A 22,081-nucleotide genomic window follows, 5' to 3' on the forward strand; every position below is an offset into this window, starting at 1 on the left:
TCATACAATGGGCTAGAGAGCGGGCGGGCTCAGACACCTCGGGGGGGTCACCTGATGCGGGTGTTTCGGATGATATGGGCTGAATGTGTTCATTATGAGGTTGAGTGATTGCTGCTCAGAGAACCTGCGCTGGTGCGGACCTGCCCTGCACTGACACACGCTCCGAACCTGCTGCCCCACTGATCCTGCATATGACACTGGCCCTGCCCCCGCTGACCCTACTTCGGCCTCAGAACTCGGTAGATAGCCCCACTCAGCATCCTCCCCCTCCCCCCCCCCATCCCCCTTCCCCCACCCCCTCCGCCTACACGTAACAGTGTGGAGGTCTCCGCACCCCCACTCTAAACATGGCTTGCCTTGTGCTCATGGTGATCCAGCACAGGTCCGCGCAGCCCCATGGATGGATGGTATGTTGGGTAGTTGTCTTTATGTACTGGCACCGAAGTTTGCTGTTTTCGTTTTCTGTTTGTTAGTGGGATACATTGGGAGAAAACGGTGCTGTTAGACGTATTCTTTCCACCTGCCGCAGCAGCAGGTTGCTGACCGCTGCTCGTTCCGAGGCGGCTTAGTTGCTTTCTAATTCATCTGCGTGTCTACATCACTGGGAGAAAAGTAAGACCACTTAAGCGCTGAAGTTGCACTGCTCACATTCATGTTTTTACTGTATTGTGTATATCTCTGGAAGTGCTAAACCCGGCCAGGTCCTGGACCCCGGCCTATTTTACTGACTCTTGTGCCTTGTACACCTGATAGCGGCCTGCCTCCGGGTTGTTGGCGTGACGCAGTGTAAATCTTCTGTCTCTTTCTTGCAGAATAAATGTCTTACACTAAAAAAAAAAAAAAAAAAAAAAAAAAAAAGGATCTAATGGCACTCCCACAGAGCACCCCCCATTTTACCATTGCTACTCGATCTAGGGTGCCACTCGGCTAAAGACCTGGCAAAGGTCCGACCGCTCCTGTTATGGGCTCGGCTATGGCGTGTGTCAGAACTAGCAAAGTATGCCGAGGGTCTGGCGGAAGTAATGTCTAAGTCGGGTTGGCACAAAATTAAGTGGCTCAAAGATGTTAAATCCTTGCTTGGCGAGTTGGGCCTTACTGATGCCTGGGAAACCAGATCTGCTCCCCCCTAAGCCGCTCAGAAGAAACTTTACTGGAGATGGGTATCCAGTAAAAACAACTCTGATCCCAAACTTGCCAGACGAACAGATGACTTCTTGAGGATCAAGGATGTGCCATCCTGGGAACCCTACCGTGATATTATTCTGAAGCCCGTTGATAGGGCTTTGTATTTTAGATTCAGGGTTGGAACTCTTCCAGTCCGCGAACTGACTGCCCGCTGGAAAGTTCTATTCCAAACGTCTCCCTTTTGCCCTATCTGTGAGTCCAGAGTAGAATCCGTTGCACATATTTTGTTTGCATGCCCGGCATACAAATCACAGAGGAATTGTTGGTTAAAACCATTATGCAAAGAACTGGGAACTAGACATCACACTGTAGCATTGCGCATTTTGATGTCAGATACTCGGTCACTGTATGTATGTGGACTGTTGAAATTCTTAAGATGGGCTTGGTCCATCAGATCCAAAAGGCTCAGTGATATTTAATTTGTGATTTTATATCCAAGCTTATGCAGTCTTATCTCTTTTGTACAGCATTTTTTATCCTATTTGCAATATGTGTATTCAATCATCTTTTGTGATGTTAAATTATTGTATAATGCCATGCTTTTAAGATATGTTTTTATCGAAATAAAGCCTTATACTACTACTGCTTCTGTAGAGACCATTTTGTAGTCTAGCTGGCTCAGTACCATTGCAAGGAACAGGGCAGTGTTACTGGGAAAAATGTATGAATGATAATCCCTTTTATCCGTCACAGGAGGAAAAAAGCTAATTTAAAGACATTGTTTATCTGTGAGGAGAAAGATAACTCACAGCTGAAGTTAACACCCAGATTGGGCTCTAGTTTTAGAGGAGAAGGGAGGAGAACCAGGTCCTTCCGGCATGGAAGGAAGGAGGAAGACCAAGATTTCAGTTTTTTCACAATTTAAGGCACAGCCAGAAGTGTTGCATCCATCTACAAATGTATTAAAGACGGTGGGAGAGCTTTTGAAGAGTTGTCAGGGTCATTCTCAAATTTTATGTGAAGCTGGATATCATCTGAATATATATGGCACTCTATCTTCTAGAAAGCAAGAATGTGTATCGGGCGACCATGTAGACGACAAACAGGATGGGGAGGGACAAGGTTAAAGCCCTGGGGTACACCGCAATGGAAAAGAAATGGGCCCATTTTGAAATGTGTATGAAAGAAGTGAACCATGCAACTGCGGCTTGACTAGTGCCCATTGAAGAGGGCAACTTGTGAATGAGTACCCGATAATAAATGGTATTGAATGTGGCAAAGATCAAGTATCAAGGCACATTGATAACCTTAATCACAGGCCACGCACAGCTCTTCCTTTATCTTTAGGATGGTAGTTTTATTGCTATTTCCTGGCCTTAAACCAAACCAGAAGGCTCTGAAGAGAACATTGGTCTCCAGACGATAGGAGAGAATGCAAGCTACAGTAGCACAGAGAAGGATAGACTGTCTATAATTTGCCATGATGCTCCATCTGAACAGAATGAGACCAATGTGACTACTGCACACTGATGGAGACATTCATGACTGAGAAAAAGCTATTCCTAGTAGTTACCTCAGACACTTTAAGTTCAGTCTACACTGCTTCAATTTTTAATGAGCCTACTTATGAGCCAGGCAAGAGAACTGGAGACCTTTATATGGCGAAATTCTGTGTAACCTGAAATAGAGAGTCTAGAACATTTATGGTGAACCCTGAGGTTTTTCATCACCAAGTTGAGCTTGTGTGCGCAAACAAACGAAATTTGTTCAAAAAATCTTTTGCTCATTAAAAGAATCATGAATGGTGTAGCCTTACCCTCACAAATGCAATTTGCTCCCTCGTGAATTTCGACAGTGGAATTTCCATATGAAAAGCTACTACTAATAAGGGGAGGTTTATGGATTTTTCAGGGTACATATAAGAGGCTCATTTCCACAAAAGTAAGTTAGAGGGATTGTTATTTTTTGCTGGCGTCCGATACATCTCTGGATCTGAAGGACAATTAGCATGAAAAAAAGTATTTATTGGTGCAGACAAACTGAGCAAAATCAGGTAATCACAAATGAAATCCCACTGCAAAAGACCACTAGCACCTTTAGAAGAGATACTACAGCCTTGAAGTTAGAAAAAACGCTTCACAACATTTTAATTACTTTTGCCCAATAAATCAGCTACCTTGATTAGCTGCCGAATACGCAGAGCAAACCCAAGCATGCCCAAACTGACGATGGCCCTCCTAAAGTTGACCAGATTTATTTAAATCAATAAATTATATTCTTATTATTCTTGAGCACACTGTTTTAGTGGCTTATAGAGGACTAATTTTAAACGACCCAACATTTACCGAAGAACATTCAGTGACAACCATCCTTGAACTAAAGTAAGCAGAGTTGTCCGAGAAGCAAATTAGTTTTACCCAAGATATAAATTGTGAAGTTACCCACATCTCTAGAATTACCACCAAAGGGACACCTAGCAACTGAATCCGAATTAGTGCTCTGATTTGTACGAATGCCACTTACCTGAACAACTCCACTTTTGGGCAAGAACAGAAGATGTGTAACACAGAGCTTGTTTCAGAACACCTTTTCTAACCTGCTCTAGGATGAACTATTAATTAAGCTTAATGTGGAGGGAGACCAATACCAACGGCATCGGAGTCTGGATGCATTTCTCTATGCTATATACATATTGATAACCTTGAAGTCCTTGCCCAGATGTCATACCACAAAACCTCAGTGTTTTCCTTTTTCAATCCTTTGGTCACCTTTTCTATACAACTGTGTTGGCAGTGAGAGTTCTGCACCCAATGTCCTGTAAGGCAAAGCGATTGCCCACCTCAACAATCCCAGTCAATGATTTACTAAGACTTTGAGCTTCATTAGCCCTTTCGCTCTGACCTCTTTGCACCTAAGCAGCAGATACATGAACCTACACTCCACCAGAGGTCAAACACAGCTTTACAGAATTGGAAATCCCTTGGAAATACTTCCACAAAGGTACCCGAGGTGAGTTGCTACCTTTTCAATGACCAGATCTGCGAGTTTTCTAGGACACCGTTAACATGTGGAGGCTTTCAATTTGTAAACCAAGCTTAGTTAAAAGGCAGCACTATGCACCCTGCAACCTCCTCATATAAACAAGCAAATGCAGCATGCCAGTTAGACTGTCACATCTTCTGTGGAGCTCCACTATTTCCTGGTTTCTCAGAATGGGAGCAATTCCTATTTTCCATTGCAGGATGGTATACATTTTACAACTTGTAGCCAGACTCACAAATATTTTTTAATTACTTACTCTTCGTGTTTTCTTGGCTTACTATTTAATGCTATGAGAAAGAAAGGAGTAGTTTTAGCTTACTCTTGGAATTTAGGTATAAGCAAACATACTTCTAGAGTAAAACACAGAAAACTCTTTGTGAATTGGGACCGATGTCTAATAGGTAAATGTAAATACAGAAACATGGGGCATAAGGTTGTTATATGAAAAAAGGCAACTCAGACCTATGTAAACCTAACAATTTTGTGGATATGTAGACAAAAGTGCATAACAATATGTCTTTATACGTTCTCAATTAAAAAGACAAATAGCTTACCACAGTGATACTGATGGCATCATCAATTTGATGCATTAAAACACTGATGACTGCAGAAGCGAGAAGAAGCATAAGGAGGGGGTTTTTAAACTGAAAATAGAGAGATAAAATTAGCAATTCTATGTAAGCTTAACAGCAGCTTATGAAGGCATCATACCAACATTGATTATTAATCTAAAAAACAGAATTTACCGCTTAACCATTTATCCCTTAACTCTTGGCTCTTTATATGTCCTGTTTTTGTCCAATCGGGGATTGTGAAAATGTTTTTAAATGTGCATGTAATTACTCAGTTGCCTTCCTATTGTGGAAGCACCTAATGAATTCACAGATCTCACACAAATTGGATGCAGTTACATGGGATCTAACCAAACGTTTTTGGACCAGCATGTTAAGTATTCTTTCAGCTTCCTCATCTATCCAGTAGCCCGACATGTATATTCAAGTTTAGCCCAAATAAAAGGAAGCAAGACACCTGCTGACATAAGACAATGGTACATATGTACAACCAGGATTGTCTTATTCTCTCAGTTCGTAAAAAGGTTTCTCCTATTAGAAAGTTATATGCAATTGTACTCTTCTGGGACGGTGAAGGCTGGGAGCAACTTAAGAGCATCTATTGGACAACACTGGCAAACATGGTATTACTAATGTTAAAGCTCCACTTTACTTTTCTGTGTAACGCGCATAAAACCGAGTGTCAACTTGCTATTTTTTTACCAGTGAATTAAAGACAATAAAAGGAAAGGGGACCTCCATAGATCATGATCCCTGAATGTGGACTACTTCTGCTAAAGACTCTTGGATATATTCCATCACAATAAACTAATCAAAATGAAAACTGCTTTCTCTGTTATTGATTTGCTGTGAAAAGGTTTGCTTTCACTTTATCAGACCACAAAAGACAAATACACTGGTTCTACAGCACATGACCTATTCCACTCAACCGAACCATATTTAAAATTTCAACACATGAAAACACCCCCTCTACCTAACACACCTACTTAGTTTTTTTGGGTTTTTTCAATAGAACTCGGGGGTGAAGATGATAGAACGAAATCGGTTGTAGATGTGCCTGGTAAAAAATATTGATTCAGAAATAAAGTTGAGCTACAAGGACCACAGCCTTTCTGTTCTAAAACTGTATGGGTCTTGCTGACCTTACTTATAGCCTACAGTTAAAAAACGTTTGAAACTATGCTGGGGCTAGAACCTTTAAGTTTGCTCATTTGTGCTTGTTCTTTGGAGAACTCAAGTCATTAGAAAAAAGTAAGAAAGGCATAAGCATGGAAGCCATCGCAATTTTAAACAGCATACAAATTGATGTAGTTTGGATTGTAAGAATCAGGATGACTTGTAAAAGCAATATCTGATCAATGTATTTTCTACATCATCTGCTTTGAGAGGCGTTTGCCTTCAGAGTTTAATAGATTACACCAACTGTCCTGGAGAGATATACTTGAATGCCTTTCTATTTGGTTTTTAATTAGTTGTACATCATCTAATCCTATCAAGGACTACAGAGTAGAGTAAGGTAGACTATCTGCATGGCTTGACAATCGATCCATGGTGCAAGTTCTTTTTGTGCACTGAGAAGGTGTCCAAATTCAAACATAACTTAACTTAAAGCAAGAATTGGCAAATTCAAGAGGCCTGGGTATAATGTGCTGACATACAACATTAGCACAGTAGAGCAAGATATGGGAGAGGGAGCTGGCAGGAGTGGACAAAGAGGGCTATAGTTGTAAAGTAGCCAACTCATGTAGTTCAGTGCAAGCACTGGAATGAAAGAGCTTTACACTGAAACTTTCAATAGCATTAGGTGACAGATGTCTACTCCACTGGGATAAGCCAAGAGTTGACTGGCTTGAGGAGGCATATCGTGGAAAGCTGATGGTTTAGAGGAGCAAACCCAAAATGTTTATTTGACTGATTGAGCAGTCATCGAGATTATTAAAGAATTAAAATCAACCGCTGCACTAATTTTTGAATAACTCCATACTTTCATTAATATGCTTTTCTAATATATTATTGTACCTTTTTTCATAGCCGGTATGAGTGAAGTCATACTTAATGATCTATGCCAATTAACCTCTTATAACCCTCCTCACTCACACACAAGCACAGACAACCGACGGTAGTATAAATTTGAATAACACATAGCACAGCTCACCTGGGAGATATACTTTTTCCACAACGGCTCATCTTCACTGATGTCAAACTCATTCCAGCCGTGAAATGTTCGTCTATGACAAATCTCTGAAGCGGTTAAACCACTCTGTGGATCAGCCTGTATGAGAATGTAAGAATATGTACAAATAATTAACATACGTGGGCTGTAAAAGGAACGAACGGACAACGTAATAAGTGAATATGTTCTGTAGATAAGACACCCTTCTTTCAAACTGAAAATGAGCGAGAGGTGAAGACAAGAACAAGTGGAGCAATTTAGTGATGCACAGAGCACATGGTAAACAGTGAAATGCTCAGTCTTAATAAAATGCTCAAACATTTAGTGTCATTTTTGAGTCACAATGTGAGTATTACTTCCAAATAGGAGGATGCAGAGCCATACCCAAAATAACAAGTTAAATAATTTGACTCAACAATACCACCAAGGTTCCCACCTGCCACAGTGTGGGATCTTTACATAGTTCTCACAAGATTAATGGTGCCACCCTTTGAACCCATGTATAAATGCGAGCCACAGTTTCTCTCTTGGAAAACCGCTTTCCTCATTGCAATCCCTTCACTGAGGAGAGTGGGTGAACTACAGGCAGAGAAGTGTGGCTCAATGGTTAGAGCGGCAGACCCTGATGCAGAGGTCTAGCCCGGGACCAGGGTTCAATTCCCTGCCTCGGCGGGTCTTGAGCTCAAAATTCCACGGACCTGATAATTCTCGCCTCGGTACCTATTCCAATCATGGAGTCCCACTCTGTAACTCTGGGCAATAGCTTGCTTAATCTCCACAACGGCCCCCACAACGCTAAGGATGCCTGCCTCCACCTTGGGGTACCCAGGAGTGGACACCTCACAGGGAAAGCCAGGCTGAGTTCCACAGCGGTATTCGTACAAGCGCCTTGAGACCCTTGCGGGTGAGTAGTGCGCTATACAAGTATCAATTTACAATTTACCATACAATAACCTTTTTTCCAAATGCACAGAGACTAAGGGCCATATGTACGAACACATTTTTCCCATAGACATAGAATGGGTAAATCCCTTTGATACATCTGGCCCAAAGTGGTTCTTCGTACAAACCCAAATGTTCTACCTAAGGTAGTATCTGCATTTCACATAAATCAGTCGGTAGAATTACCCGATTATGTTGCACAACGAGCTCTACACACCTTAGATGTCAGAAGAGCACTTTTATATTGCATCGAAAGAACAAAATCATTTTGTAAAACCAAACAACTTTTTGTTGCTTTTGCGCCACCACACAAGGGCAATCCTATCTCCAAATCAGGTATTGCAAGATGGATTGCTAAATGCATTCAAACTTGTTATGCAAAACCAAAAAGAATTCCAACTATACCCCCTAGAGCGTATTCCACTCTTAAGTTAGGGCTACTATGGCTTTCTTAGGGAACATCCCCATAGTTGACATTTGCAAAGCTGCAACATGGTCTACACCGCACACATTCACCAAACACTATTGTGTAGATGTGATAGCAAGACAACAAGCTAATGTGGGCCAAGCAGTACTTAAACGACTATTTCAGACAATTCCAGTAGCTAAAGCTTAGCCACCGCTTTGGGAGAATGCTGCTATATAGTCTATGTAAAGCATGTGATCTACAGCTCACATGCCTCGAACGGATAATGTTACTTACCAAGTAAACATCTGTTCTTGGCATATACAGCTGTAGACGGGCACTCTGAAAAGCGATAAATGTTGCCTATTTTGTAGATACGCAGCTATTGCAGCAAGATGTAGCCGGATGGAGGTGTAAGCCAATCCTGACTGCTGCAAGTATAACAGATAGCAGATGATGCTTTGTATGGAAGCATCAAGAGTGTTGATGTGATTGTTATTGCAATAGATAGTGTTTCCATTTAGCTGCGTAACAGGCTCTTGTGGTAGGCCTTCTGGACTCCCTGATTCATGAAGTCTGGTGGAAGGTTCAGTTAACTAAACTCTATGACTTCAGAAGCCAGATTGTGTACATGTAAGTAACTTGTTTTTTCTCGAGTACTGAATCTTTCATAGATTCACATGCTTGTATCAGAGTAGTTAGCAGTATAATTTTCTTAGTTTGATTCTAGGTACATATACATATGCATCATGATTCCAAGAAAATCATAAACTAGTAAATAAACTAACGACCAAATATACCAATCAAATTGAATTGATAGCTATGAACGACTGTACCTTAAGCAAACAGATGTGTCAGAACAGCTTGACCCACTGCAGTGTCAGCTTTCCATGCCGAGTCCAAGCAGTAATGCTTAGTGAATGTATGCACATTGGACCATGTTGCCACTCTACAAATGTCCGGAAGCGACACACCAGCAAACAAAGCTGTAGAGGCTGCCATCTTCCTCGTGGAGTGCGCAGACACTTTTGCAGACAAAGGCTTTCCACCCTTGTTATGGCAGAAAATAATTGCAGAGGAAATCCAACGTGCAATATTGCTCCTTGAAAGGGCTTGACCCTTCCGTGGTGAAGTAAAGGACACAAATAATTGATCAGACTTCCTAAAAGTCTTTGTTCTATGTATGTAGAACTTGATGCAGCGCTTCACATCCAAAGAGTGCAATCCCCTATTACCGAGGGTGAAGGGTTCCCAAAATAGGTGGAAAGCACAACTGGTCCATTCAAGTGAAATGAAGTTGGAACTTTGGGAATGAATGGAGGATTTGTTCTCAACAAAAGTTTATCCTGTCTGAATTGAAGGAAAGGCGCAGCAATCATGAAAGCCTGAATTTCACTGATTCTTCTAGCCGACGTGAGGGCTAAAAGGAGAGCCGTTTTCCAAGAAACATTTTAAATCAGTCTTATGAATGGTCTCGAAAGGCGATTTCATCAGTTGAGCTAGCACTGTGTTTAATTCCCACAGAACTGCAGGGCGCTTTAAGGGTGGGAAAACCCTGAAGATACCTTTCCTAAACACCTTGACAATTCATGTTGACCACAAAGAAAGTTCACCTGGTTTTCTGCGAAACCTGGAAATTGCTGCCAAGTGCACCTTGATTGACGAGTGAGAGAATTTTGATTTAGCTAAGTGAAGTAAGTAAGGCAAAACCTCTTCCGGAGTTGATAGCAAAGGATGGAGTTCCTTCTCCTCGCACCAATGGCAAAATCTCTTCTATTTTGCAAAATCTGACTTGTTGGTGGAAGGAGCTCTGGCTCGTTGAAGAACACACCTGCAATCAGGAGTGATGTTTAAATTTGTAAATTTATGGTCATGAGGTTCTAAGCTGACAAACTTGGAGACTTTATTTGAGAATGAACAATTTCACAGTTGTTCATGGAGAGTAGATTTGGCAGTGGAGGGAAGCGGATGTGCGGAGATATCGTGCACAGGAGAAGCTCTGTGTACTAAAACTGACAAGGCCATGCCGCAGCTATAAGAATCATATGGCATGGTTCTTTCTTCATCTTGTTCAACACTCTCGGGATGAGAGAAAATGGCGGGAACGCATAGGCAAAAGTCCCCGTCTATAGCATCTGCATCGCGTTTCCCCCAAGAGTTCCTCTGAGGGAACCTGCTGGCCAACTTCTCGCATTTCTTGTTGTTTTCTGTTGCAAAAAGATCCAGTTTTGGAGTGCCCCACAGTTTGAAGACTCTTTTCACCTGGATTACATCTAACTCCCATTCGAGACATCGGGATTTGGTTCTGCTTAGAAAATCCGCCCAATCATTGTCCATGCCCTGGACATTCTCTATTTGCAATGTTATGTTGTGATGAATGAGCCCCTTCCACATTTCCTGGGCTTGATCTGCTAAAGTGAGAGACCTGGTACCCCCCCTGTTTGGCAAGACGGAACATTGTTGTAGTATTGTCTGTTCTTACTAGAAAGGAGGGTCCCTGGATTCTGGGAAGAAAGGCCTGCAACCCCAGAAAAACTGCCCTTAGATCCAGAAGATTGATGTGTGAACAAGTTTCCTGACGGGACCATTTTCCATGTTTTTGCAATTCCTGGTGATGCGCCCCCCCAGCCGTTCAATTAAGCGTCCATTGTCATAATATAATGAGGCTGTGCTGGTTAGAACAAGAAGCCTGGAGAGATATTGACTTCTTTTTCCCACCATGACAGACTGTTTTATCGTCAGAGAGAGGGATGATGTCCTCGAATGAGCCATGCGCCTGCACCCATTGCATGTCTAACTGGTCCTGGAGAGCCCTTGTGGACGGCAATTTGGAATCAACAGGCTTCATGATGACAGCATCCCCAGCAATGACTTGCATTCTCACAGAAGTGGACTCTTTTGCGCGCAGAACGGATGTAAGCACATTATTTTGAGCTTCCGTTCTGAAGTGGCATATGCCTTTATTAACTTTGTGTTTAGGAGCGCTCCTAGAAAAACACGCTTCTGGTTTGAAATTAAGCAGGACTTCTACACATTGAGTTGTAACCCCAGAGTCTTTGAAGAGCCGCTGACAAGCCTGCGTAGATTTTATGGCACGACACGGAGGCCAAAATTATGCAAATCTCCTTTATTGCGTAGCTCACAGCAGCAACAATGAGAGATCTAGAACTTAAATGAACATTCCAATAGAGAGGATATAGTCCATAAACACACAGTAGACTTCCTTCTTTGTTGCTGCTGCTCACAAGATAAGTGCCTTACTTTTGCTCTCTCGCACTGTACTTGCCTGTGCTCTTTTATGCCTATTGGATTGGGTTGAGGGAGGCTGTATTGAGTGTGTTTCTTCCCACCCTCCCTTTAATCAGCAGCCGATTTTTTCCTTTTATCTATCTTCTGCTTTAAACTGGGCAACCTTGTGCCCCTCTAAATGTGCTGCCTCGATCTTTTCGCCGTGGTCTCTTGAAGCTTTCTTTCGCTTCTAACCCCTGCTCTGAGGAAGCGGCGCACTGTGTCTTTTTCCCCCCGCCCGCTCCCTCTCTTTCTCTACCTTCTCGGCTCCTTAAGGCAGAGCGGTTTCCTCCCTTCCCTACGGGCCTGCGCCTTCGGACCCTCGCTCTCCCCCTACCCCTGACTGGCGCTCCGTTTGCGGTGCCTGCACCGTTTGGATTGGCATCGCAACTGTTTGGTACTTTTTGCACGGGACCGGCGTCTTTTGAACACCGGCCCCGTGCTCCTGACTTGCACGCATCGGCACTACGCACGGGACCGGCGTCTTTTGAACACCGGCCCCGTGCTCTCGGCTCACACGCGTGTCCATGGCGGCGCCGCGGCGTCCTCGCTTCGACTCGGGGCCGCGCCGCGTTGCCATGGAGACCGCTATGACTTCAAGGACGGGGAAATGAGCCTCGCTCACGCACGAGGCCTTTCCCAAACGAATACCTCCCTTTTATTTAAACTTACCCGTCTTTCCCGGCCTCGTTGACGCTATCGGGCCCCACATCCTCTCGACAGCCTACTGACTTAAATAAATTAAAATAAATAAAATAAAACAAGGAAACAGTGATTATAAACACTGAGAAAGGACTAAGGGCATAATTTACACAAAATCGACAAAGGACTCACAAGCTTTACTCAAATGGTTAGAGGAAATACCCTTACCTTTACTCCTGTTGTTATGACTACATTACATCCATTTTGTTCCCAACATTCTTCCTTTTTCAGTTGATTCCCATTGCTAACTACCTTTCTGATCTCAGCTTATCACCATGTCTTCAGACCCTTCTCCCTCCTCTATGGAGGATAAATTGGAAGGCCTTATTAACAAAACGCTAGATAAGGTAATGGGATCCCTTGAGGACACCATTAACAAAAAATTGGAAACCCTGGCAAAATCAGGCTGGCCACCTAAGAGGACCCAAGGGGATCCTACCGAGGCTTCAACAAGCCAGAGAAAAAGAGTCCACTTCTAATCCGCCCCAAATTGTTAAAAAACCCAGAAGCGCTAAGCCTATGCTTTCTGATTCACGCTCTGGCGGTGACAATGCTGGTGCCTCGGGCACGCTGGATGGGCAACTCAGAGGCCCTAGCCTTCCTATCCCCATTGATAGCGACGATGGAGCTGAAGACGAAATTGATCTGTCTTGCTCCTCAGAGTTTAACTCCGATGAAGAGGAAGGCGAAATCAGAAACTTATCTGGTGAGGCATCAGGGGCCTCGGGCTCAAAAATGGGGATACTTGACCCCTTTGGGGAACATATTTTCGACCCGCTCCTCATCAAACATCCACTCTCCCCAGAGTGGACCCCATCCCAACATATTGGCGAATACCTGTCCTTTTGGCTCCGCAAAGAAATACCAAAGGAGGTCAGGGCTCGCCTCAGGTCCGAATGCCCCCGCCCCTCCCTCCCCGACAAAATAGCCATGACCCCCGAACTAGACAGTAAAGTAGTGGCATTCATTGCCAAGACGGGGAAAGACCCGAGGAGGGGGCTTGACAGAGGACTCCAGTCCTGCCAAGACAGACTGCTGGATATTACAGGCCCCCTGACCAAAATGTTTGAAATGGCCGAAGGAGCTTATGTTTCCGATTCCCCCATTGACCCGAAAGAACTGCGACAGTGGGCGCAAAGGGCTATATGCCTCCTGGGCAACGCGAACACTGCTCTTTCTAATGAAAGACGTAAGAGCGTGCTTCTCAAGATTGACCCTAAACTAGCTGAGCTATCTAACAAAGAAGGCGGCGCTTCCTCCCAAGGTCTCCTCTTCGGAGAAGAATTGATTAGGGATATGGCCAAATATGTGGGAGTTTTTAACTCCATCCAAAAATCTCAGAAAGATATTAAAAGGGTTTTCAACAACAGAGGAGTTTTTTCCCGGGCCGGGAGGACGCGGGGTCGATTCCCCGGCCGTGGAAATGGCTCGACAAGACCCTTTGGAGGACGAGGAGGAAGGTCCTTTCAGTCCGGTTATGGCTTCCAGTCATCATCCTTCTTTCCCCAAAGACAACGATCCAGAGGAAGAGGATTCAGAGGCGAAAGGAAGACGAGACCCTTCTCTACCGGTAAGATCTCCCAAAGACCCTTCAGATACCCCTATAAAGGTGGGCGGGAGACTAGCCCTCTTCTCTGGGAATTGGACCGTAGTAAGTCAGGATCCTTGGGTGCTAGACACCGTCAGATGATACAAAATAGAATTCCTCGGCTTTCCCGTCCAGAAGAAACTTCCCCAAGAAATACGTTTCTCACAAAAAGACTCTGCCTTAGTTTCCCAGGAAGTAAAAGACCTTTTTTCCAAGGGTGCAATCCGGCAGGGAAAAGAGATCGGCTTTATCAGCAATGTCTTCCTGGTAGAGAAAAAAGACAAGAAAATGAGACCGGTCATAAATCTCAAAGATTTGAACCAGTGGGTGGTCTTCCGACATTTCAAAATGGAGGGAATCCATCTTCTCAGGGATGTTTTGAGGAAAGGCGACTGGCTTACTCGCCTAGATCTCAAAGACGCATATCTGACTATTCCAATCTGGCCCCCTCATCAAAAATGTCTTCAATTCTTCTGGGAGGGCAAACTTTGGCAGTTTTGCAGCCTTCCCTTCGGTCTTTCTTCGGCCCCATGGTGTTTCACCAAGGTTTTTCGCCCCATAGCAGCTTGGCTAGGGAACAAAGGGGTCAGACTGATCCTTTATCTCGACGACATCTTGATAATGGCCGAATCCAAAAAGGTCGCTTCTCAACACACTACCCTTGCCATAAATCTTCTGGAACATTTAGGGTTCGTGATAAACACGAAAAAATCCTCCACTTCTCCAACCCAAGTCACTCAGTTCCTGGGCTTTTCAGTAAATACTCTCCAAGCCGAGCTGAAACTTCCTGGCGACAAACTCAGGAAACTCAGGAAAGAGTTGAGGAAAGTGCTAAAGATCCGCTCCTTTCCACTAAGGACCCTAGCAAGGATATTGGGTCTACTCTCCTCAACTATCCAAGCAATCTATCCAGGTCCTCTTCATTATCGGGCGCTTCAGAGGCTCAAAGCCAAAGCCCTCAGATTAAATCCATCCTACTCTCAAATGGTCTCCCTGGACACAGACTCCAAGAAAGAGATCATATGGTGGTTGAAAAATGCAGAAGCCTGGAACGGCAGAGCAATCTTTGGAGAAGAACCAGACTTAGTCATTCACTCAGATGCGAGCCTGGAGGGTTGGGGCGCGACTTGCGGCGACTGCTCGACCGGGGGACTTTGGACCCCACAGGAGAAGGATCTACATATCAACTGCCTGGAACTTCTGGCGGGATCCTTTGCTATCCAGAGTTTTACCAAGGATCAGATGAAATGCTTGGTCATGCTTCGCATGGACAATGTATCCACTGTGAGATACGTGAACAAAATGGGCGGCTCTCATTCCAAGGGCCTCTCGGACCTAGCCAAGAACTTTTGGGCCTATTGCCTCAACAAAGGCATTTCGGTCATTGCCGAACATATTCCGGGGTTGAACAATGGGGTAGCAGACTGGTTCTCCAGGAACTATGTAGATTCAAGCAACTGGAGACTAGACAGGAAAATTTTTCTTGCAATCCAATCTCGGTGGGGTCCCTTCGGGATAGACCTTTTTGCGGACCGTCTCAATACTCAGTTGCCAAAATTCTTCAGCTGGAGACCGGACCCTCTGGCCTTGGGAATAGACGCCTTTTTTCAGAACTGGCTTGGTCTGAGACCCTATGCATTCCCACCTTTTGCCGTGCTTCCTCGCCTCATCATTCAAGTCCGGAGGAACAAAGAGTCCATAGTAGTAATAACTCCCCTCTGGAGTTCCCAAGCGTGGTTCCCCATCCTGCTGGAAATGAGCGTGGATTTCCCAATCCTCATTCCCGTTTTCAAAGACCTATTGGTAGGACCTCACGTGGAATGCCATCCACTTCTTCTTCAGGGCACCCTGTGTCTGATGGCCTGGAAGATTTCAGGAGACAGTGGCAGATCCCTGGACTTTCAGAAGGCGCTTTCAGGCTCATGTCAGAATCATGGGCCCCCGGTACCAGGAAAGCATATAGATTGGCCTGGCACAAATGGGTTTGCTGGTGCCTTCGACGGGGTTACGATCCCGTTTCAGCGGATATAGTTCAAGTACTTAATTTCTTAACTGAAATCTTCGCTTCGGGTCTGGTCTATCGGACCGTTAACGTTTATAGATCAGCTATCGCTGCAGGTCACTGCTTGCTAGATGGTTCTTCGGTAGGCCAGAATCTTCTGACCAAAAAACTTATGAGGAGTATGCGTGTTTTGAATCCTCCTCTACCAAAATATTCCGCTCTCTGGGACGTGAGAGATGTCCTCAGACTTCTATCCTCTTGGGGCGACAACTCTTCTCTCTCTTTGAAGAAATTGTCTTTTAAATTAACTGTTTTACTGTGCCTTGTCTCCTTCAGACGTACCTCAGATGTTAAGGCCTTAGATGTCTCTAATAGAGCTTTTCAACCTGAGGGTGTTTGCTTTTTCATTAAAAGACGGACTAAAACTATGTCAACCTCTGTCTTCTATCCCTTTTTCCCCTCAAAATGAGATCTTGTGTGTGGTACGATGCCTTTTGGAATACGAGAAAAGGACCTTAGGTCTAAGGGGTTCTGTAGACCAATTAATCATTTCCCACAGGTTCCCTCATAGAGCGGTTTCCTCTCCCACCTTGGCTAGATGGGTTAAAGATGTCATGAAAGAAGCTGCTATTGATACTTCAATTTTCGGAGCTCACTCCCTCAGAGGTGCTTCAGCTTCAAAAGCTTTTATTTTGGGCGGCAGCCTCCAGGATATCCTTAGGGCTGCTGACTGGTCAAACGAATGTATCTTTAAAAGATGTTACTTTAAACCTGTTTCAAATGTCATTGATAATGTTTTGAACACACTTTGAACTTGCATAATGTTGGCCTCCGTGTCGTGCCATAAAATTTAGATTTTTCACAGCCTGCTGGGCAGAAAATCTGGATTTTATTAAGGACACGGAGGCTAAGATTATCCCACCTCTTTTATTCCCACCCTGGGAATGTTTATTACCTTCTTGCTCTTCTTTTTCAGATTAATTTCTTCAAAAGAAGACTCGGAGGAATTCTCTATGGTTTTACGTTGGATTCTGAGTCTTCTAAGTTATTCCTTAAGTTATCTTGTTCGCTTACAAAGAAGGAAGTCTACTGTGTGTTCATGGACTATATCCTCTCTATTGGAATGTTCATTCAAGTTCTAGATCTCTCATTGTTGCTGCTGTGAGCTACGCAATAAAGGAGATTTGCATAATCTTAGCCTCCGTGTCCTTAATAAAATCCAGATTTTCTGCCCAGCAGGCTGTGAAAAATCTAAATTTTCTGGTAGAGTGAAATGTAGCACCCTTCACTAGCCAGTTGTCCAGGTAGAGGTAAGCCTGGTGTCCCTGAAAAGCAGCTACGGGAGCCATACATTTCATGAACACTCTAGGCACTGAACGAAGGCTGAATGGCAAGATTTTGAACTGGTAGTGATCCCTAGCCACCTCGAATCTTAGAAATTGGCGATGCTTTGCATGAATGGGAATGTGAAGGTACGTGTCCAAGAGATCGAGGGACACTAGAAAATCTCCCTTGTTTATTAATAAAAGAATCTCTTGAAGGGTTAACATTCTAAACAATTGTTTTTTGATGTATTTGTTTAGCTGCCTGAGGTCCTTGACCTGCCTCCATTTCCCACATTTTTTCTTTATTAAGAAGAATTTGGAGTAAAAGCATTTCTCTCGTTGTCCAAAAGGCACTCTTCCTTTCACCCCTTTCTTTAGTAGAGTCGAAATTTCTTGTCGTAGTGATGGCAATTGCAGGGGATGCATTTTTCTTGGAGGCGGAGTTCGAGGAGGTTTGCGGACAAATTCCAAGGTGTGAAAGTGTTGTATGATGTCCAGCACCCATTTGTCCTTCGTGATGGTTTGCCATTGATTTAGAAATGGAGAGAGCCGATGAGAAAAGGTGTGGAGATCGAAATGTGGTGGCTGGCGTGAGATAAAAGTCACTGACGTCTTGAGGAATCCTGTAACTTTCCCCATCGAAGGGCATGTCAAACACTTTCGATTGGACTTCGGGGCGGAAAGATGTCGCCCTAACCCAGCCCGGTCTACGAAGGACTGCGGCACCTGCCATTTGTCTGAAAGCAATAGAAGATAGAGCCATTGCGGAGTCAATCCCCTCCGAAGACGCTTTAGCACCCTCCTGCAAAAGATCTTTCACTTTTCTCTTTTTATCATCAGGCTAGAATTCGAGAAGAGGAGGCGGGTCTGACCATAACTAACGGTCATACCTCCCCAAGATTACTACGGCGTTAGAGGCCTTGATGGCTGTAACCGCGATAGTAGTGAATCACTTGCAATCCTGTCCAAGCGTTTGCCTTTCTTGTCTGGAGGCACCAAACAAGGAGATTGAGGATTCCTGGAACGCCTCTGAGCAGCCTCCATTATCACTGAACGTGGGCGAGGATGGTCAATTAAACATGCAGAATCAGGCGCCTTGAATTTCATCTCCATCCTCGGCAACACCTCAGGAACAGACGCTGGGTTCTTCATTATCTTCGAACCCTCACTTCAAATGTAGCCCACAATCGGAATGGATTTAACTGATTTCTTCACGGCATCTTTAAAATCGAAAAGAAAACATTTGGTTTGCACCACACGCAGGGGCAAATCAAACCTTTTAGAAGCTCCCTCAAACACTTCATGAAAGCCCCGATATCTCCCGTGGGGGAAACAACCGGGAGTGGGGAAGGCGACTGTGAGGATGGAGTCACATAATCCTCCCATTCTTGGCCAAGAAGTTCCGGATCTTGAGTGAGCTCACCTTCTTCTGGTTGATTGTATGCTTCACTTTCGATGCAATCATCCTGTATTGTTATACACAGAGGAGCCTGTTCCTCAAACTGTGCCACAGGCGGTGGAGTAACTACTGGTGAAGGCAGAGCAACTTGCATACCTGGACTGCCAGGTGTCAATGGAACCAGAGCATGAGTGTCTGGAAATCTTTCATAACAGTCGTTTACCATATGTCTAAGGTCAGTGACCAAGGAGAGTGGGACCAGCATGGAATCTCTCAGAACCTTCTGTCGTTCTTCATAAGTCTCATAAGGATAGTGCACCTGAAAAAGAGTCATAACGTTAGGCCTGAGAACGCCCTGAAAATGAATAATCTCCCTCGATATATTCTGATTGTCCTTGCACTTCCTCTTCCTCATTAGTTTCCCGGCATTTGACTCAGAGTTGCAAGGGACTGCAAGCGGGACCAAAAAGACTTTCGTTCCCTGACTCCTCCGTATTAAGAAGGTGAGAAGGAAGCAATGGTGAGACTTTAGGTAATGGTGACAATCCCGGTGATTTTGTGACTAAATGCAGATTTTTTGTATCCACCAACTGATACAAAAACGTAACACTTTTGATAGTAATCGTCGTCGATACTGGCTGAGAAGGTGATTTGAACACCGCCGTCGACGGTTCGCCCATCGACAGGGCCGTTGACTGCACCGTGGTTCCTGTCGACGAAGTCACAGACACGACAAAGTTACTGACATGATCTTCGACAGTGTACGAAGCCATCGACAATGAAATCGCTGTCACTGTGCTCATCGACGGCCGTGGCAACGACAGTCGACGAGCACAGTGACGAAGTAGTCATCGCCACAGAAGTCGGTGATTTAAAAGAGTTCTCGACGACGTGTACGTGTTTTCTTCGTCGACGAGGCCTGTTTGAGACAGGCAGAGAGGCAGCAGATGATTTCTTCAGGCCTTAATCTTTTGGCTTAATGGCTGTCTTTTCGGCAGAGGAGGATTTTTCTGCCTTTAATTTCCTTAAATCAGCTTTTAAGCCCTCATTTTTACGCTTTCTCTCAAGTGAGGATGGCCCAGGGCTTTCTTCGACATCAGATCCAGATTCTGATTTAGATTTCTGTTTCTGGAGCCATAATAATAACCTGGCCTCTCTATCTTTTAGTGTCTTTGCTTACAAGGTTCTACAATATTTACAGTCATTGGCTGTATGCTTAGGATAGAGGCAATAAAGGCAGTCCTTATGTGGATCTTCAGAAAAAAGCTTGCCCTTCCATATGATCTACAGGGCCTGAAAAGCCTCTTCTTAGAACCCTCAAGCATCCTTAAAGTAAAGAAGGTAGAACACAATACCTTGAGGTGAATTCAAGAAGGGTCAAAGGTTCACTCACTGACAAACTGAGCAGAACTCAGGGAGACTCACACACGACGTGCAGTTAGTTAGAAATCTGAGGTCTGATGGCTCTGAATGGCGAGATGAGGTCTATGGCTAGTCTCAGATTGGTTGAAGTTTGGACCTACATAAAGATGATGACAAATGTAAAAGTTTTTCTTTCCCTTTTGGTTGACTATGTACTTCAATGGTACTTCTTTTCTAATTACCGCGAGACTCCCATCAAGACGACGGGGAAGATACAAGCATATGAATCTATGAAAGATTCAATACTGGAGAATAGCTATTTACACCATGTCATACAATGTCTTTAGTTTTTATTGCACATACCTGGGAACTCGACTATCATGTTATTTGATTTATGAATTTTTAACAACTGTGATAGAATTTTTAACATTCTAGTGCTGCATGTAACCACAGAAACAACCTTCTTTTAATGTGGGTAGAGTTGTATAATAATTGGTAAATAAGGGATTTGTTTTTATTCATGATTTTATTGTTGCTTTAATTGCAATGATTTTTTATAATCAAGCAATAAAGGAATTACAATAAAAATGTCAAAAAAGACCCTGGAGCCTAGCCTGATGTTACTTCCGGCGCCAACTAAGTCAAGAGTCCCCTTCTGGCGGCATTGAGGCTTTGAAGTTTTCCAAATCTAGTCTGACACTTGAGGTTTGTTCTAGAGATGAGGAATCTGCAAGTAGAGGTATCCATCAGAGATAACGGACAGATTCAAACTCTGCCATTTGTGTCGCCTGCTCATACCACTGCCTCACCTGCACTTCAGACCCTATCACCATGCAAAGAGAGTAAACAAATACTACACTTGAGCGGCAGGAGACCACCAATCCAGAATGAAGCAAGCTCTGTACTAAACCCTTAAAAATCGATCTATTGACAATTAGATTTTGCGTTATGACACCTTAGAAAAGCATGTTGACCTAAGCACCAGTATGAGTGGTAGCAATCAATGGAGAACACCTTGTGGGAAAGACATGAGGTACAGCTAAGAGATCCTCAGAACAAAATAATGGTTGTTTCAATTACATATTTAAGTAAAAGCGAAGACCACACTTTACAAAATAAATTATAGATATGTTACCATTTCTAGCACATAATTCGACTGTATTTTTCACTCACCTGAAGAATGCTCACCACTTCACTAACTGGTAATTCACTTGCTTTTTTAGACTTCAATACAGGAACCATTGTCTCAACAGCATCATAAGGTAGGTGTCCGAATCTGGAAACCTAAAGAATAAAAAAAAAGAAACGACTTAGACTAAAGACGAAAAGTGCTGGCATCTGTCAAACCTTTGGACATTTTAAGCAAGCACAGTTAAACTGAAAGTACAAGAAACTTTACTCCCAACCTAAACTCGTTAATATGTTGATGACAGAACCATTGACCTTATCCCAACAAAAGTAGCACCATGCTCTAGTGGGACTGCATCCTGGAAGGTAGCAGGTAGGCACTTGAAATTCTCTGCCTCTCTGTTTCAAATGACCAAAAAGGAGTCGTTATCAAAACATGGGACGGTGGAGTCAATGGCTCAGTGTTTCTAAAACAGGATCTGTCCCTACTGAGAACTTACCGTTTGATTGGATCTGTCCCTACTGAGAACTTACCGTTTGATTACTTGACATGATTTAGAAACAATAACTGCATGAAGAGAAACACGTTTGGCACGATTAGTTTCTCATTTTCGATGATTAATAGAATGCTTGATAATTTCCATGTGCCAAGTTAAAAAAAATTAACAAATCTATTTTTTTTTAATGTGGCTGTAAAAAAACGTTTCTATTATATCACTATCATCACAACAGAAATTCCTTGCACAAAAATTCAGTATAGAGGCTAATGTACAGAAAGAAAAAATGGTTACCGGTTAAAATGATACAAAAATACTTCTGTAGAAAAATAATTTTAGAGAGGAAAAATTGCATATGCTATTGATTTAAGGACATTACTTGCAGTAGTATGTTCATTATTTTACCATATGTATACACACACTTATAAAAAAACTGAAAAAAATGTCATCTGGAAACATGTGACCGCTCCATCCTCTTCACTGCTGAACCACCAAGCCTGCTCTCTCTGTGGACCTCAACCATGTCCGTT

The 22,081-nt window shown here is 43.5% G+C and overlaps 1 protein-coding gene across 7 annotated transcripts in view; it reads right to left on the reverse strand.

Moving 5' to 3' along the window:
- The window catches only part of ATP2C1 (ATPase secretory pathway Ca2+ transporting 1), a 912,406-nt gene that overhangs the window by 589,189 nt on the left and 301,136 nt on the right, over positions 1-22,081 (reverse strand). For 5 of the 7 annotated variants that reach the window (XM_078663878.1, XM_078663881.1, XM_078663880.1 and 2 more), the window contains exons 2-4: positions 21,100-21,210; positions 6,895-7,011; positions 4,722-4,811 (exon numbers count right to left, since the gene is read on the reverse strand). In XM_078663878.1, the coding sequence (XP_078520004.1) occupies positions 4,722-4,811; positions 6,895-7,011; positions 21,100-21,210 (318 nt within the window). Of the gene's footprint in view, positions 1-4,721; positions 4,812-6,894; positions 7,012-21,099; positions 21,333-22,081 lie in introns of all 7 variants that reach the window. The other 2 variants (XM_078663883.1, XM_078663884.1) reach the window with 2 other exon arrangements.

The sequence above is a fragment of the Lissotriton helveticus genome, chromosome 10 (genome assembly GCF_964261635.1).
Source record: "Lissotriton helveticus chromosome 10, aLisHel1.1, whole genome shotgun sequence".
NCBI lineage: Eukaryota > Metazoa > Chordata > Amphibia > Caudata > Salamandridae > Lissotriton > Lissotriton helveticus.